At 33.0% G+C, this 15,750-nt stretch overlaps 3 protein-coding genes and 1 non-coding gene across 5 annotated transcripts; 3 read left to right on the forward strand and 1 right to left on the reverse strand.

The window, feature by feature from the left end:
• Positions 1-969: 969 nt before the first annotated feature.
• On the forward strand, positions 970-4,043 carry LOC100243110 (protein ACCELERATED CELL DEATH 6). Its single transcript, XM_019223639.2, has 3 exons — positions 970-1,632; positions 2,403-2,938; positions 3,157-4,043. Exons 1-3 carry the CDS (start codon positions 1,050-1,052, stop codon positions 3,793-3,795), a joined length of 1,758 nt encoding a protein of 585 aa, XP_019079184.2. The 5' UTR covers positions 970-1,049; the 3' UTR covers positions 3,796-4,043.
• Positions 4,044-4,912: 869 nt separating this feature from the next.
• LOC100265407 (uncharacterized) lies at positions 4,913-6,349 on the forward strand. The gene is made up of 2 exons (XM_002267049.4): positions 4,913-5,250; positions 5,934-6,349. Exons 1-2 carry the CDS (start codon positions 5,004-5,006, stop codon positions 6,161-6,163), a joined length of 477 nt encoding a protein of 158 aa, XP_002267085.1. The 5' UTR covers positions 4,913-5,003; the 3' UTR covers positions 6,164-6,349.
• Positions 6,350-6,828: 479 nt separating this feature from the next.
• Positions 6,829-6,901, reverse strand: TRNAV-UAC (transfer RNA valine (anticodon UAC)). The gene has a single exon. It is a non-coding gene; the product is annotated as a tRNA-Val (tRNA).
• Positions 6,902-10,241: 3,340 nt separating this feature from the next.
• LOC100261981 (tetraspanin-19) lies at positions 10,242-15,170 on the forward strand. Of its 2 annotated transcripts, XM_002263192.5 has the most exons (6): positions 10,242-10,585; positions 11,568-11,667; positions 12,904-12,984; positions 13,103-13,207; positions 13,652-13,840; positions 14,849-15,170. In XM_002263192.5, exons 1-6 carry the CDS (start codon positions 10,434-10,436, stop codon positions 14,858-14,860), a joined length of 639 nt encoding a protein of 212 aa, XP_002263228.1. In that variant the 5' UTR covers positions 10,242-10,433; the 3' UTR covers positions 14,861-15,170. The 2 variants fall into 2 exon arrangements, with proteins under 2 accessions (XP_002263228.1, XP_059597083.1); XM_059741100.1 differs by having other exon boundaries at positions 10,310-10,585; positions 13,652-15,170.
• Positions 15,171-15,750: the final 580 nt, after the last annotated feature.

Genomic DNA, 15,750 nt, shown 5'->3' on the forward strand with positions numbered 1-15,750 from the left:
TGTTCCACTGTTGGGAATGGTTGTATCTGCAGCACATCTGCTCGGATCTTGTCAAGCCGATCATCAAGTCCGTCTAAGAAAGTGTAGACTCTATCCTCCTGCAAAATAGAGTTATATTTTTGTATATCAATATCACATTCCATAGGATTTGGTCGACGAAAGTCGATTTCTCTCCACAAGCCTTGCAGATTGTTGTAGTATGTCTCGATAGATCCTCCTTCTTGTTTGAGTCTAGTTACTCTTCTTTTGAGATCATATACTTGTGAAGTATCAGTGCCATCAAAGTACGTAATAGCAATATTATCCCAAACAGCCTTAGCCGTTGAGAATCTGATAAAGTTACTGACTAACTTTGGATCCATAGAATTGATTAGCCATCCCTTCACCACTGCGTTTTCGGTTCTCCATTTTCTGAATGCAGGATCTGTTTGCAGAGGCTGTGGAAAATCTCCATTTATGTATCCCAACTTGTCTTTACCTGAGATATACATCTCGACAATTTGGGACCATAGTGCATAATTGGTACCATCTAACTTGATTCCAATCTGTGTAGCAGGTTCATGACTTGTGATCTGGTTCTGAGTTTGGTTGTGGTTCAGTACTTGTGTCATTCTTGTCGTAAGATCTGCGAGAATTGAACTCTCTCCTTCGTGTTTTTCCACCCCAGTAGGAGGTGTTTCCATTTTCCTCTTTCTGGTTTTTTTTTTTTTTTTTCAGAAATTCTATGGCCCTAGAATCTCTGCTCTGATACCATGTTGAGGAGAAGAAAAAATGGTATTCTTCTATATATTAAAAGATACAGCAGATGAGGGCTATATATAACCTGTACATGAAGTTAATTTGGAAGAAACTAATCACACTAATCTAGGCTACAATCTTGGATGATTTACAATCAAATAAAATTAACTTGGTAACTAGAATATTTTTATTTCTATAATTGCTCCTTCAACAACTCACGTCAATAAAAACAACCCAAGAAGCAAGCCATCTTGGCAATCTCTGAGCTTAAGGATGCCAAATTGTTGGAGGACTATGTGACAGCTAGTTCCATGGATCCTGATTTGTACAGAGCTACGATACAAGGAGACATTCTTGAATTCATAAAAGCCGTGGAACAAGGACCAGACAACAGACACGCTGGTGTACCTGCTGCATCTTGTATCCAAGTGACCCCTCAGAAGAACACAGTTCTTCACCTAGCAACGATCTTTGGACATGACGAGATTGTAAAACTCATTTGTAAGGACTTGCCCTTTCTTGTCATGGAAAGAAATTGCAGAGGTGACACTGCACTTCACATTGCAGCCAGAGCTGGCAATTCACTGCTAGTGAATTTGTTGATTAATTCAACAGAAGGGGTTTTGGTTGTGAAGAATGAGACGGGTAATACCGCATTGCATGAGGCATTGCAACATCGTCATGAAGAGGTGGCCTGGAATATAATTAACAAGGACAGAAATATGTATTGTTCTGTCAATAAGGAAGGAAAATCTTTGTTGTATTTGGCCGCAGAAGCAGGATATGCAAATCTTGTTAGGTTTATAATGGAAAATCCTGCAGGAAACTACAGCATTGAAGGAAAGCTCGAGAACAAACCATCTGTGAAAGCTGCCATTCTTGGGAAGAATACAGGTAAATGAAATTCTCTCCTCTAATCTCCCTTTTTTTTCCCTTTATTGGTATGCTTGTCTTTCAATTTCAGACTTCCAAGAGTCTGCACTTGGATTGGAAATTTTTAAGTGACTGCACTTTCACACTTCTTAGTTTTTTCCTACAAAAAGCCCTGCAACTACTATAAACCACCCAATTCTCTGCACCTGTGAATCAGAAAACTTTACCCAAACTATATTGCATCCAATTGTCACCATTAAAAGGTAATGATATCATGGCACATAAGAGCATTCTCATTTTTCTGGAAGTTGGAAGACCTCAATTATTTCTTGCTTAATTAATTGGTGATATTCCTGTGCTTCCATGTTAGAATTAGTGTGTCCATTGTAATGTCCTTCCATGGATTTCCTTAGGTGTGGCTGCCCATCAAGAAGAGATCAGGAATAGTCCAGAAATATTACTGTCTTATTCTAATCACATGAGTATCTAGCAGTAAAGAAATATATCTGTAGTAGCTGATTTTTTTAGATAGGTCCTCTAGTAGCCAATCGACCTTTTTTCTTTACAAGAAGGCTTCTATTGTGACTTGTGAAGACAGTGATAAATTGACAATATTTCTGATTATCATTTGGATTTAGGAGCATATTTTACCATATATTTTGTTCTCACACATGGCAAGATTTTCATTTAATGTGTTATCATCAGTCCTGTGATCACCAAAAAATTCGCTTAAATATGGTTCACACTTCTTTGTTTGTTTGTTTTCATTTTTTTGTTTTGGGCGACATTAGATGTTCTCAAGATAATGTGGGAAAGAGATCAATCATCCTTCAATTTAAGATGTGAAGAAGGGAGGAACCCTCTTCACTATGCAGCATCTATTGGTTTTGTTGAAGGAATCAATTACTTTTTAGACAAATACTGTATCGCTGCTTACCAAGGGGACAAAGATGGCCTCTCTCCTATTCATATAGCAGCCATCAAAGGTCATTTCCACATAATTCAAGAGATGCTCCAGCATCGCCCAGATTTGATGGAGCTGCTCACTTGCAAAGGCCAGAATATCCTTCATGTCGCAGCAAAGAGTGGAAGAGCTGAAGCAGTTAGTTATATGCTTAAAAAAATGCCTGAGCTTGAGAAGCTTATAAATGAGAAAGATGAGGATGGAAACACACCTTTACATTTAGCCACTATTTTTGAGCATCCAAAGGTTGTAAGAGCTCTAACATTGGATAAGAGAGTTAACCTAAAGGTAGAGAACAATGGAAGGTTGACAGCACTTGACATTGCTGATGAGTACATGGACACAATGGTTTCTTTTCGCAAGGTGTGCTTTACAAACTATTTGTTAGGGGCTAATCATCCCATTTTACTTGTTTATATTTATCATATTATTTGAAAACAACAAACATTTTTTTAAAGAATATAAACGTTTAAATCATTTTTTGCTGATGGTAGTATGGTACTTGACTTTCAATTAACAATGGTTAACTTTTGGTGAGATGTATTTGCTGGTGTATAACCTGATATTTTTCTACTATGTAGCGGCTTACATGGATGGCCCTAAGAGTTGCTGGTGCTCCACAATCCCCAAGCCCAAAGTTCCTCAAGAGTAAAGTACAAAACTTTATTCAAGGAGAGCCACCCAAATTGGAAAACCATAAGGAGAAAGTGAACATAATTCTGTTGGTGGCAACCCTTGTTGCAACTGTAACCTATACTGCTGGTTTCACAATTCCTGGCGGTTATAACAACTCTGCCCCAGACCAAGGTATGGCAACCATGCTACCAAAAGAGAAGTTTCATGCATTCTTGATCTGCGACACCATAGCTATGTATAGCTCCATCATTGTCGCTGTTACACTCATATGGGCACAATTAGGCGACATTAGTTCAGTGCTTGTCGCCCTCAAATTTGCATTGCCAGTATTGGGGCTGGCACTGGCGATGATGTCCATGGCATTCATGGCAGGGGTATGCCTAGTGGTGAGCAAACTCAGTTGGCTGGTTGACATTGTTATGCTAATGAGCTTCATCTTCCTTGCCACACTGCTGACACTCCTCATACCACTCTGCGCCTTACCTTCATCGAACTCCCTCACTGTCCGGCACCTTTCCTACTATCCCTTCCATCTGATGATAATTGCCATTGGGAGCTATATGAATACTGATGTGGAAGAGTAGATTGCATAGATTGCAACTTTCCTGTATTATCTGTGAATAAGTGATGTTAGCAACAACTTCAACTGCTGTTGAAGAGCTACTTTAATCATATATTATCAGGGCTGTTGTGGATGATGTTAGCCATAACTTCAACTGGTTTGTTGAAGCTTCGCTATTAGGACTACTAAATAATCTTATTGACCACTGTAACAGGTGTGTTGAAGTGGTTGATTGTGTATTATGAAACTGTGTTTATATTTATATAATCCTTGGAGTCCCATCATAGTGATTGTGTAGTTTTTTTGGATGGATGATTGATTGATTGTAGGGCTGGCAATTTGTGTTAGTGGGTTGTGTTTGCTTTGTGTCAAAACCTAGATATTCTACAATATAGCTCAACCCAACCCCGACACAAATAATAATCGTGTTAAAAACATAAACTTAAATACTGTCTAATTATTAGATAGATAACACGTTATGTAACCTATTTAACTCATTTCATGATCAAATCTTCATATTTAATAATTAAGTTAAGTTAGATCTTGTAGATGTTTATATGATTAATATCTCAACCAAACATATCTATGACTTAATTGACCCATTTATGTAAAAACAAATTTAAAATGAATCAAGCATGGGTAAAATGGTTTAAAAATATAATTAAGTTAATAGCAAGATTATTAGATGGGTCAATTCAGATCAAATTCGTATTATGCAATTTAACTCAAAATTTACCTATTTATTAAATGGATTATGTAAATCAACACGAATTTGATTTAAACCTACTTATATTGAATTTAAACCCACTTGTACTCAACTCAAACCCACAAAAAACGTGTTAGGTTTATATCATGTTCATGAATCATATCAAACTTTGCTACCCTTAATTGATAGATGGGGATGGTTCCATGATAAAAAGCAATTTTGAGCCTAACTCCACCACAAATTTTCAAGCCTGAATAAATATGGTAAATTTGGAAATAATTTTTAACTATCATATTTTAAAAAATATTTTTAAAATGAATTGTAACTTTTTTTAAATAGTTAATAAAAACAATTTAATTACTAAACATAATGTAGAAAAAATGTTTATGACTTGGTTGTTTTGATTTTTAAAAAAAAATGAAAAGGAAAAATACAAAAACAAGGAAAATAAAAACTTCCTATATGGTGCCAAACAGAACCTTGTTGCTGGAGATTCTCCGTTGGGCAACAGGATCATCGTCCCGATGTCGAATTGTGTGGTACTGGAACTCCATAGAAACTCTACCAACTGGGCTAAGGTGGTGGAAGACATTGTGAGATTGGAGAAGAAAATATTCCCTAAACACGAATCACTCGCTAGATCATTTGATGAAGAACTGAGGAAAAACAACTCTGGCTTGCTCTATATTCAGCTTGCTGATGGAGAAGTTGCAGGATACGTCATGTACTCATGGCCCTCTTCCTTGCTTGCTTCCATCACGAAACTCGCAGGTTTTGAGCAAAGCCCATCTTCTTTTCTTCGAGGTTTTGTGGGAATGCTCTGATTTTTTTGTGATTTTTGGCTTGTTTCTATTTGTTTCATGGGTTTAAAGGTGGCTGTTTGGTTTTGATGATATTTTCTTTGCTGAAAGGTTTTGACTCTGTTGATGGTGGGAGTGGATTTATGACATAGTGGTGATGGGTTGTCAGTTGTGATTCCATCGTTGCTCAAAATAAATTAGGGTTTTTAGAAATAATTTGGGAATTGTTTATAGTCTTAGGAAAATTTTGAGAGTTAAGGAAATTTGTGGGATGAATTTGGACTGCTTTTGATTGATGGAAAATAATTTGGAAATAATCCGGGAAACTACACTCTGTTTGGACCCAGAGAAAAAGGGGGAAAACTGAAAATAGCTTGAGAAAGGAATCCATTTTTAAGTAATTTCCAGTATTTTCCCACCCATTCCATGCTTCTCTCTGAGACTGTTACATTATACTAGACATTGTTTATGTGATTAACCAGAGAATTCTCTCATGTTCTTGTTCTTTGTCATGCATACTAGATTGAATGGGCAGTTGCAGAATTGCCCATTGGGTTAAATTCTCGAAGAATTTGAAAATGATGTTCTCTTGTTGTCCACAAAACTGATTTCTTGTTATGTGGGTGTTCTCATTGATGCAAATACAAAAATCAGTGAAGGAGAATTACAGGAGGCAAGGCCATGGAGAAGCACTGCTGGAAGCAGCAATTCAGAAATGCAAAACTAGAAATATCTGCCGGATATCGCTTCATGTGGATCCTTCAAGGACTCCTGCAATGAGTCTCTACAAGAAACATGGTTTCCAAGTTGATAACCTGATCAAAAGCTACTACTCTTCAGACAGAGATGCCTATAGAATGTACTTAGATTTCGATGTCGACTAGCAGAAAAGGTCGGTGAACAAGAAGCTCATGTATGCCCTCCTGCCTCTAGCTTTTCTTGTTTTGGGTTAAACACTCTTGTTGTAGCCGAACCGAATTTTGTAAAGAGAGAAGTGGAGGGTTTGATCAAAGAAATACAAGATGGTCTCTTTGTCTTTTGAGGAGATGAATCTATTGCTCTGTTTCATATTTTTTCATGTGAAGTATGAGAATTTTCTGCTGGGCTAACATATTGGAACAGTGAATGCATGGGTTCTCTTGAAGATTCTGTGAGATGCCTTCTTGATATAAGCTTCTTTAGCCTTCTTCAAATGTGGAAGGCTTCTTTAGCCTTTCCACATGCCTAGTAGATATTGCCTCTCCACATGCCATACCCAAAAAAGACTTGCCCATTACCATTCCTAGTAGATGTTGCATTTCCACATGCCATGCAAACTGCTTAATGAGAATGAATGAAATGCAAATTTGTTCAATTGACACTATTGAATAACAAAGTGCTTGAACAATTGCAGGGAGTATCATAATTAGTGGGATGAAAGTCAATTTGAGGTAGAATGAAAATTTTCCCAGGAAAAAAAAAAAAAAAAAAAAGAACTTGCAATGGAATGGAAGTCAATTTGAGGTAGACTGTAAATTTTCCCAAAACAGGCAAAAACATTTTTGAGAATTGTTGCTGCCCAGGATCGAACTGGGGACCTTTAGTGTGTAAGACTAACGTGATAACCACTACACCACAGCAACTTGATGGCAATCATCTCTAAACAAGATATACATATTCATATTTTTGAAATGGAGCTATTTGTTTTTTAAACTTTTTGCTGAAAATAAATAAAAGTAAGTTAAAATGCTTTGTAACACAAATGAAAATAAATTTTTTTAATACCCGTTTGAATATGTTTCTTATTTTCTGTTTTTAAAAATATAAAATTATTATTATTATTATTATATAAAATATAAGATCTCTTTGAGATTTATTTTTAAAATATAATAAAAAAAAATTGATATATTAAAAAAAGTATTGCCTCAAATTTAAAAATTTTTAAGAAATGAAGTGACATTCATTGTATAGAATGAAACAAAATTAATTGGACAAAAGTGATGATTTTTCAACAAAAACTTGTTTTTTTCTTTCCAATAAAAATATGTGAAATTAATCCAAAATACTTTGTAAATTTAGGGTCTTTGGTAACTATTTTAAAAAATAATTCTGAAAAATATTTTTTCAAAATTGTTCTCTGATTTTTATAAAATAAAAGTTTGTTTGAAAGTTTAAAATATTTTTAACTTGTTTTTAATATTTTTAAATATGTTTTAAAAATAATTTTTATATATAGTATTTTATTTTCAATCATTGTATATATTTGTATAATTATTTCCTAAAATAGCCCTCAGAAAACAAGTTAAAATAATTAAAAAATATTCTTTGAAAATATCTTGTTTTTATGTTCTTAATAATAGAAAACATAAAATAATTTTCGGTTGCTAAATATGTTTCTCATATTTTTGTGTTCTAAAAAACAAAAAATTGTTCTAAAAAATAGTTCACAAACAAGTTCTTATATTTTTTATATTGTTATTATAGGAGCAGATTCAAGACATGAAAGATAGTATAATTTTTTTTTCCTAAAATATCTTCTCTAGTAATGTTTTTTTAGCATCACTTCAATTAAGAGCTAATTTTGATGTGTATTTCATTTACTCATAGTTTTAACAATCTCATGTGTATCCAATTATAACGAGTTCCGAAGCTTCTAGATATTGCTCAAACTATAAAATAAAAACTAATTTCTTCATAACTATATAAAAATATATTTTTAATTTATACATATATCAAAAGAGAGGGTGGATAATTTTAATAATGAAAAAATTAAAAATAATAATTCTTTAAATTTTATGAAACACCTCTTCGAAAAGCTTGAAGGATTTTGTAGGTTTATTAATCAAGACTTGATAGAAGAATTTTATAAGTTTCCAGAAATTGAAGATTCAAATCAAGAAATTGAATTTCAATAAGAAAAACGAGTTTTTAATAAGAATAAGAAGTTTTGAATAATAAGAAAAAAAAGAAATTTGAATAAGAAGAAGGAAGAAGAAGTGCACAATACACTTCTTGAAATTGAAGAAGTTTGGAATAAGAAGTTTGTAATAGAAGTTCACAATATATTCCTTCCAATCATGAAAGTTCACAATATATTCCTTCAAATCGTAAAAGTTTACAACACACTTCTTCAAATGAAAGAAGTTCATAATATACTTTTCCAAATCTCGACCTCGTTCAATTATTTTAATAATAAGAAGAAGAAAAAATCTTTTTCAAATTGAAGGAAGAAGAAGAATAATATTTGTTCAAATAAAAAAATTTCACAATACACTTCTTCAAATCTCGGCTTTTGAAAGAAGAAGAAGAAGTTCATAATATACTTCTTCATCTCTAGTATTTTGGAAAAAGAAGATAGCATATGCTTCCTCAAATCTCGTCCTTATTCAATTATTATAATAATAAAATAATAAAATAATAAATAATAATAATGATAGTTCACAATACACTTCTTTAAATCTTGTCTATATTCAATTATTTCAATAATAAAAAAAATTGAACACTAATTATAATTATAATAATAATTCACAAATATTTTTTTTTTTTTATCAAATCTCATCCTTATTCAATCATTTCAATAATAAAATAATTGAATAATAATTCAAAGTTCATGATACCCCTCTTAAATCAAAGTTCATTTCAAACAAGTTCACATTATCAATATGTTATATATATTGGAAGGTAAATAATCTAGTAGGGTAATACATAAAGGGGGTGAATAGGTGTTTGAACCCTTTTTAGTCCAAAATTAAATAGCTTCAATTATTTAACTATCTCGATTTAGATTAGGGATAACTAGAAAATGATCAACATATAAGAGACAAGGTTTTTTTTATGTAGAAGACCACCCACATAATGTGCAAGTATAAAAACCACGAGGTCAACCTCAAATCTACAACCCATTATATAAAAGTACAATACACAGATTTACTTGGGGGAAGTTATTCATAATACTTACTCTCCAATACCTACATTGCATTTCACATTCACGACATAACAATTTATGTGTCCCTAACGAATCTCATCAGATATATAAAGGGATGTAAATCTCCTTCAATGCTTAACAAAAACAAACACAAATATTTCTTTTAAAGTTTCGAAAATAGGAAGACAAATTATGTTTTTCAACTTAGAAGCATTAAACCAAAAACCTTTCTAGGTAAGGTATACGTAATTTTAGGAATAAGTGAGCTAATTCTTGAAAATTCCTTGGAATAAATCTTTTTAAAACAGAAAGAGAAATCTCAAAAAATTTGGATAATTTTGTTGTGAGTGCACAAGCACCTTTGGAGTGCTTGAGAGATATTACCCACGGTTATGAACTTGAGGGTTTTTTTTTTTTTTTTTTTTTTAATAGTTAGAAAATCATTTTGCTTAATTTTAAACACTAAGATCCACACCATGTCAAACTACAACCTAAGTTGCCTTTATGGACTTTTTTTATATTTACTTATCTCATTCGGTTGATGTAATGACAACCTTAGGTTTTCAAAGAGGGGTAAAATATAATTTAGAAAAATTTTATTTAAAATATTCTAAGTTATAATGAATGAAACAAAATTATCAATCTTATAATTTGTATATTAAATCTAAAAGTTATTTTAACAAAATCATTAAAAATAGTATATAAATTGTAATTAAATTTAATTATGATTTTCGATTCAAATGAATTATTATTATTTATTTAAAATAATATCGGTGTTAAAAATTTTTAAAATATAAAAAGAAATCTTATGGTTTTAACAAAATTATTATTTAAATAAGTATGAATAATTTTATTAAATTTAAAAAGAGTTTTAACTTGTCATGAGTTCATTTAAAAATGTCTTATTTAAATATTTTTTTAAAATAACATTTTTTAAATAATGGTTGTATTCTAAAGGAATTTATATTTATATTTTATTTTGTTTTTATTTTTATTTTTATTTTTTTCTTTCAGGACAAGCACAAATCACCCACTATAATACCATATTTTTATTATATTAAAAAAATAAAATAAAAAATAAAAGGAAGTGTCCTAGAAATCCACCAAAATTTTGTCATTTATAGAAGAAAGCTTAAAAAAGAATTACTAAAAATTGGTGATGAACAGCGTTTTGATATTAGCGTTAGGGTTTTCAACAATTGAAACCCCTGTTTTTGTTGATCCATTGAGCTTTTGGGAATTGGAATCCAATGGGGCGAATCTTTCGAAGTTGCATGCAATCGATCCTGAAGCTGGTGAATTCCATCATTGGAATGGTTGGTATTGCAATGGTGATGTATGCTCTATGGATGATTAGGGTTTGGAACAGACACATGGACGATTACGATTCCCGAGCTCCATGGTAATTGCTTTTTCTCCTTGAGCCCCTTTCTTTGGTTGCTGAGAAAATGGTGGAAACAAGAGAAAACGAGGACTGAATTGGTTTTTTTTTGTTTTTTTGGAGTTTCTGAAAAATGGAAATGAAAACTTGGGCAAGTGGGTGGATTAGGGACAGTTGAGTGCAGGACGAGAGAATCTTCGGAGCCTCTGTTTGGTGGCTGAGAAATGGAGGAAAATTGAAAATGGAGTCCTACTTAATTTGAATGCGAGAAAACAACACATTGACTTAATTGAGAGCCTAGAATTTACTTCAATCTAGGTGAGCCTTTTGTTAGTGCTGGGCTAAATCAACATTTAAGAAAATATTCAAATTTCTATTTTATTTTCTTTTCATACCTTCAGTTTTCTCATGAGCCAAACTGGGGTTATGGTTTTCACTTTTTCCTAATTTTCTCTCTCTGATTTTGGGGGTATGAGCGTATTTAGTTTGAATTTATTGGCAGAAGGGTTTTTACGTGGTTTATGGAGATATAATTAAATTTCTATTGTTTGTCTGTTAAGAGGGTGGAGGAAAAAGGTAAGAAAATGGAACTTTGAATTTTATATAATCAAATGTTTTGGTTCCTGCGAAAGATACAACTAGGCCAAATAATTCTATCTGGTGCAGGGTTTGTTTAACTCTAAGACCTAAATATGTCAGTTGGGAAATGAGTGAACTTGGAGGCTTTTCTGGAGTTGCTTCTGTGTCTTGTGTCCCTTTCCAATTGAATGGTTTATGTATTGATTTTAGTGGGAAAAAGGGTTTTGTGATTCAATCGTAGAGAGGAATGCTGCCGGACTTAGGATGTTTTCTTATTGCATCCTGCTTTTGTAGGAGGAAGATGTTTCTTGGGTTATGCTTTACCATTTCACGAGTAAAGTATCTTTTGATAAAGCTGATTTTGTGTATACTTTTGAAGCAGTTGCTAAATCTTTTTCCTTTTTCTTTTTCATGTAAAATGCAGGTTCATCTACACTTTTCTTGGCCTTGGGGCGACATTATGTTTGTTCACATGCTTTGGTCATGCTGCTGCTGAGACTGCAAATGGTTGTTGCCTTTATGTCGTATCCTTTCAAGAACCGATTAGATTAAAGATTAATGCTTTCTTAGTTTCTTTCCCTTTCATGACTACGTTCTGCTTCTCTTGGTTGGGTACAAATGATGGATTCTTCTGTTGTGGTATTTAATTGCTCCAATGTATATTATCTATATATGATTATTTATTTATTTATTTATCTTTTTGTTTTCTATTTATGAGCTCAAACTCTTCAGAAAACGATCGATAAGTTGCCCGCAGTGGAAATGGCTTTTGAAAGAGGATGATTAGATTCATTTTCTGTTCAACTTCTAGAGTAAATTCATATGTCACTCACTATTTAGCCCCACATGTTGTTATTAAATTCCCATGACAGTGCTATGTTCCATATTATCATTTCAGTAAAATCCAATTTGAAAATATTGAGTCAATATAAATTTTTGTCAGGACTAATAGGATATTTGAACTTGGAACTAGTCTTCAATTTAAGCACCACATTTTTATTTTATAATTAGCAAGTGTTCTTTTTATTTTACCAATCCTTTTTTTAGTTATATGAAATTTCTTTTTTTTTTTTTACCGATTGTTTTTGGGATTTTTTTATTTTTTATTTTTGTATTTTTAATAGATTAATTGCTTGCTCCTTTCTTTTTTGCAAATTTTTTTCCATCTACATCATCTTTTTGCTTATATATTATGTATTTCTGTGGGTGAAAGAGTTGGAGTTTTCATTCCAAGAATTCCAATTATCAACTCAAGAATGCATAATCCAAACTGTTTACAGCCAGCTACATTGTGTGTGCATATATCTAGAATTCCTGGGATCTGTGCTGCCTACAGGCTGCAGATATTCAATAGCTTGGTTTCATCTATAAGAGTAAATTGTGGAGAATGAATAGCTCCCTGGATTTCCATGTGAACTCTGTAGATACCTTTTCAATGTAAAGTTCTGCTCTAAATGAGAGGTTAATTCATTAGCTTTGTTGACCCTGCTTGCAAATATGATCTTTACTTTATCTTTTTGAACACTCTTAAATACATATGCATTCTCTGATTTTATCAGTATCTATTCTTAGACAGATTTGTAGTGCATATTCCTGTACTGTTATATTTTACAGTGCCTAGGATCTCTTATGATGATGATATTTTTTCTTTTACAAATTGTTAAAAATATGAAGTAGGCATAGAACTTCGCTGAATGCTGAATGGAGCTTATGAGATATTATGACATAAAGAGTTCATTGTTGACCTGAAATGGGTATAGTATATGATGTATATCTTTTTTCTTCTCATACTGGAGGCTGGAGTAACTGCAGATGTATTTCTAAACCACGACTGGGAGGAGGTATATTATACTTGCAAACCCTCATCCATCCTAATCTTATTTGGTAATTTATGTGTTTAGTACTGTTGCATTTGAAAATTTGTGTGTTTATGCTGATTATATTCTGACTTGGCTTCAGGACTTCCCCGAAGATCCAACTGGGAGTTTTCATGAGTTCAAAAATTTTGTCAGGTCAAACTTTGAGATCTGCAAATGGATTGGCTTGTCGATCTTGTTTGTACAGGTAGCTCTCTGATCTGTAGGGGTCCTGTTGTATGGAATTCAAGAATGAGAATCAACCTATGGTGACTTCCATCTAAATAAACTCACTCACCAAGATTAGTTGAACCAATGGAAAATTTTAATTTATTGGATGGTTGAAGTCTTCCCTATTCTACGAAAAGCCTCCCAGTGCAATGTCTTTTGCAAGAGTCATAATTGTTCCATTAGGCCTCAATACATTGTTTTTTATTTAAAACAGTGCCTTGGAAAGTTTAAGTGGTTACATAATATTCTCTATTCAAATAACATGATTTTGACTTGTGAAATTGCTTGTGGGTTTGCATGATGATGATTATGTTATAATTTTTTTTTCTTCATTTTTTAGATGCAGAATTGTTTTTGTTTAAGGATTTATGTTTTTATTTCACCTATCATTTGGTTCTTACTGGTTGACCTACCCTCTCAGGGACTGTCTATTTTATTGGCTATGGTACTCAAAGCTCTAGGGCCACATCAGTACTATGATAGTGATGATGAATATGCCCCAACCCGGGCTCCACTATTGAGGAATGCAGTTCACCCACCTCCTTATGTTGCTGGTGACCCCTTCTCTGGATCTAGAACTGATGCTTATGGTAAAAGGATTAATGAAAAGGTAAAAATACTTAGTTCTTCTATCATGGCGTGGAACAAAAATGCTTTCCATTCTACCTCCCGAAGGATATTTTTTGTTAAGTTATATGTCTTAATGTTTTTCTAATGCACTTGATGTTCAGCCATTTGATCTTTTCCATTTCTCATCCTTTGACCTTAAACTTGCACCATATTTTTTCTTTTGACTGGTGCTATCAGAGGTCTCTCCATTGCAATTGCCATGCTACCAGTCAACAATTTTTAAGGCATAGATTATATCTTCATGTTGTTATGTAGCCATTGAATTTGCATTTTAGCTCCCTCTCACATCATGAACTAGTTTCTTGATTGTGTAATGCAGTAGAAACACTTATTTATTTCATCCATCCCATTTCAATTCCACCTCCTAATTTCCATGTCTTTATAGATGATTGATTTAGCATGATTCAAATGATTACTTTTAGGCATCTCCTAGCCATTAACTTCTGCTTCCTTGTTTTCACTCCTATTTTCTTGTCTGTGTTTTCATTTTGTTTTAAGTTTTTTTTTTCTTTGTTGTTTTATTTTCTTCTTCCTTTGGTTTTTGGTAAGGCTCCAATTTATTTAAATTTTTTTTTATTCTAAAGCCTCTTTCCATGATTATAACTTTTTGTCAGCAGGCAGCATACATCATAGGATACCTTCCTAAATCTTTTCACTTAAACTAATGAGCTTGTGAAATAAATAAATAAATAAACCTCTTCATATCCGAGGATCACACCCAAAAACAATATTTTGATGCCTACAGTTGATGAAAGGTAATTGTATTAGAACATCGCTTTTTTATTTCCTCCACTCACCTGGACCTTAGTTTTATTTGTATCAAAACTTATCCTTGGATCACTCTTAAATATTCATTTGATCATTTCTTCCATTGTAACTCATATAATAACTGTCTAACAATGCTTCTATGTTCGGTGATCTTTTCCCATTTCTACCAATTGTGTTTTGTTTGCAGTTAATGATTTTTATTCTTGTATTTGTTTATCAGACTGGCCGGTAAAACGATTTACATGAGGCAGTAGCCCATTGTTTAGCTGGAAAGGAAGTGCAGATGCATAATAAGAAGTGCTGTTGTATGATTACCTATTTCCTGCGTGTTAATCCTTGAAGATGAAGGAGCTTTCTGAGAAACATACTGTAAGTTGGTAAAATTGGTTGTGCAGAGTGTACATAAAGCAATACCCTTCAGCTTTTATGCTCAAATCTCATAACAATGACAATTTATATCGTACTGTTATTAGATTTTGCACTGTGCTTATATACATCGATATCCTATTTTAGGAATCACACGGTATGGTCATTTCATGCCATGTATCATGACTTGGGCATTCATAGAGGAGCATGCATGTCTTAGGACTTGGGACTTGAATGGCCTATAGATACTACAGTTCTCCACTGGATATAGCATCAAATATATACCATGTCATTTACTTGCATATTCATCACTTCATGGGGATGATCAATACTTCAGCTGCCTATAAAATGTGGGATGCTTTCTGGCAATGGAAAGCCAAGAAGTTAGGTAAAGGGCACATCAAAAGGAATGAATCCATTGAAATGGGGTTGGTGTTCCCCCAACAAAGGTGTCATTGTTCTTAAACAAAACACCATGAAAAATATTCCTTAAGTGGCTTAGTGCATCCTAGTGGTGGGACTTGTCCTACCACTGTTGAATACATTGAGAATGGTTTGAGAGTCTTAATCGTAAAGTGGTTGAGATGAATATGACGTGTGAAAACCATTCAGTTTGGAATGAGGTGGGATCAACTAGAATCTGCTAGTTATCTATCAAATTTTGAGTATTTAAATTATGAAAATTGAAAGGAGAAAGAGTTGTAAAACAAAACAGAGGTGGAAAAAGCAGCATAACAAAGCTCTAATTGAAACACC

This window comes from Vitis vinifera, chromosome 12 (assembly GCF_030704535.1).
Source record: "Vitis vinifera cultivar Pinot Noir 40024 chromosome 12, ASM3070453v1".
NCBI lineage: Eukaryota > Viridiplantae > Streptophyta > Magnoliopsida > Vitales > Vitaceae > Vitis > Vitis vinifera.

Excerpts from the sequence above, each read along its gene's own strand:
- LOC100243110 (XM_019223639.2), top strand. The coding sequence starts at position 1,050 with ATGGATCCTGATTTGTACAGAGCTACGATACAAGGAGACATTCTTGAA. Across the intron at positions 1,633-2,402 it reads CATTCTTGGGAAGAATACAG|ATGTTCTCAAGATAATGTGG; the intron begins GTAAATGAAATT and ends GGGCGACATTAG. Across the intron at positions 2,939-3,156 it reads CAATGGTTTCTTTTCGCAAG|CGGCTTACATGGATGGCCCT; the intron begins GTGTGCTTTACA and ends TCTACTATGTAG.
- LOC100265407 (XM_002267049.4), top strand. The coding sequence starts at position 5,004 with ATGTCGAATTGTGTGGTACTGGAACTCCATAGAAACTCTACCAACTGG. Across the intron at positions 5,251-5,933 it reads TTCCATCACGAAACTCGCAG|TGAAGGAGAATTACAGGAGG; the intron begins GTTTTGAGCAAA and ends TACAAAAATCAG.
- LOC100261981 (XM_059741100.1), top strand. The coding sequence starts at position 10,434 with ATGGGGCGAATCTTTCGAAGTTGCATGCAATCGATCCTGAAGCTGGTG. Across the intron at positions 10,586-11,567 it reads TACGATTCCCGAGCTCCATG|GTTCATCTACACTTTTCTTG; the intron begins GTAATTGCTTTT and ends TGTAAAATGCAG. Across the intron at positions 13,208-13,651 it reads TGTCGATCTTGTTTGTACAG|GGACTGTCTATTTTATTGGC; the intron begins GTAGCTCTCTGA and ends CTACCCTCTCAG.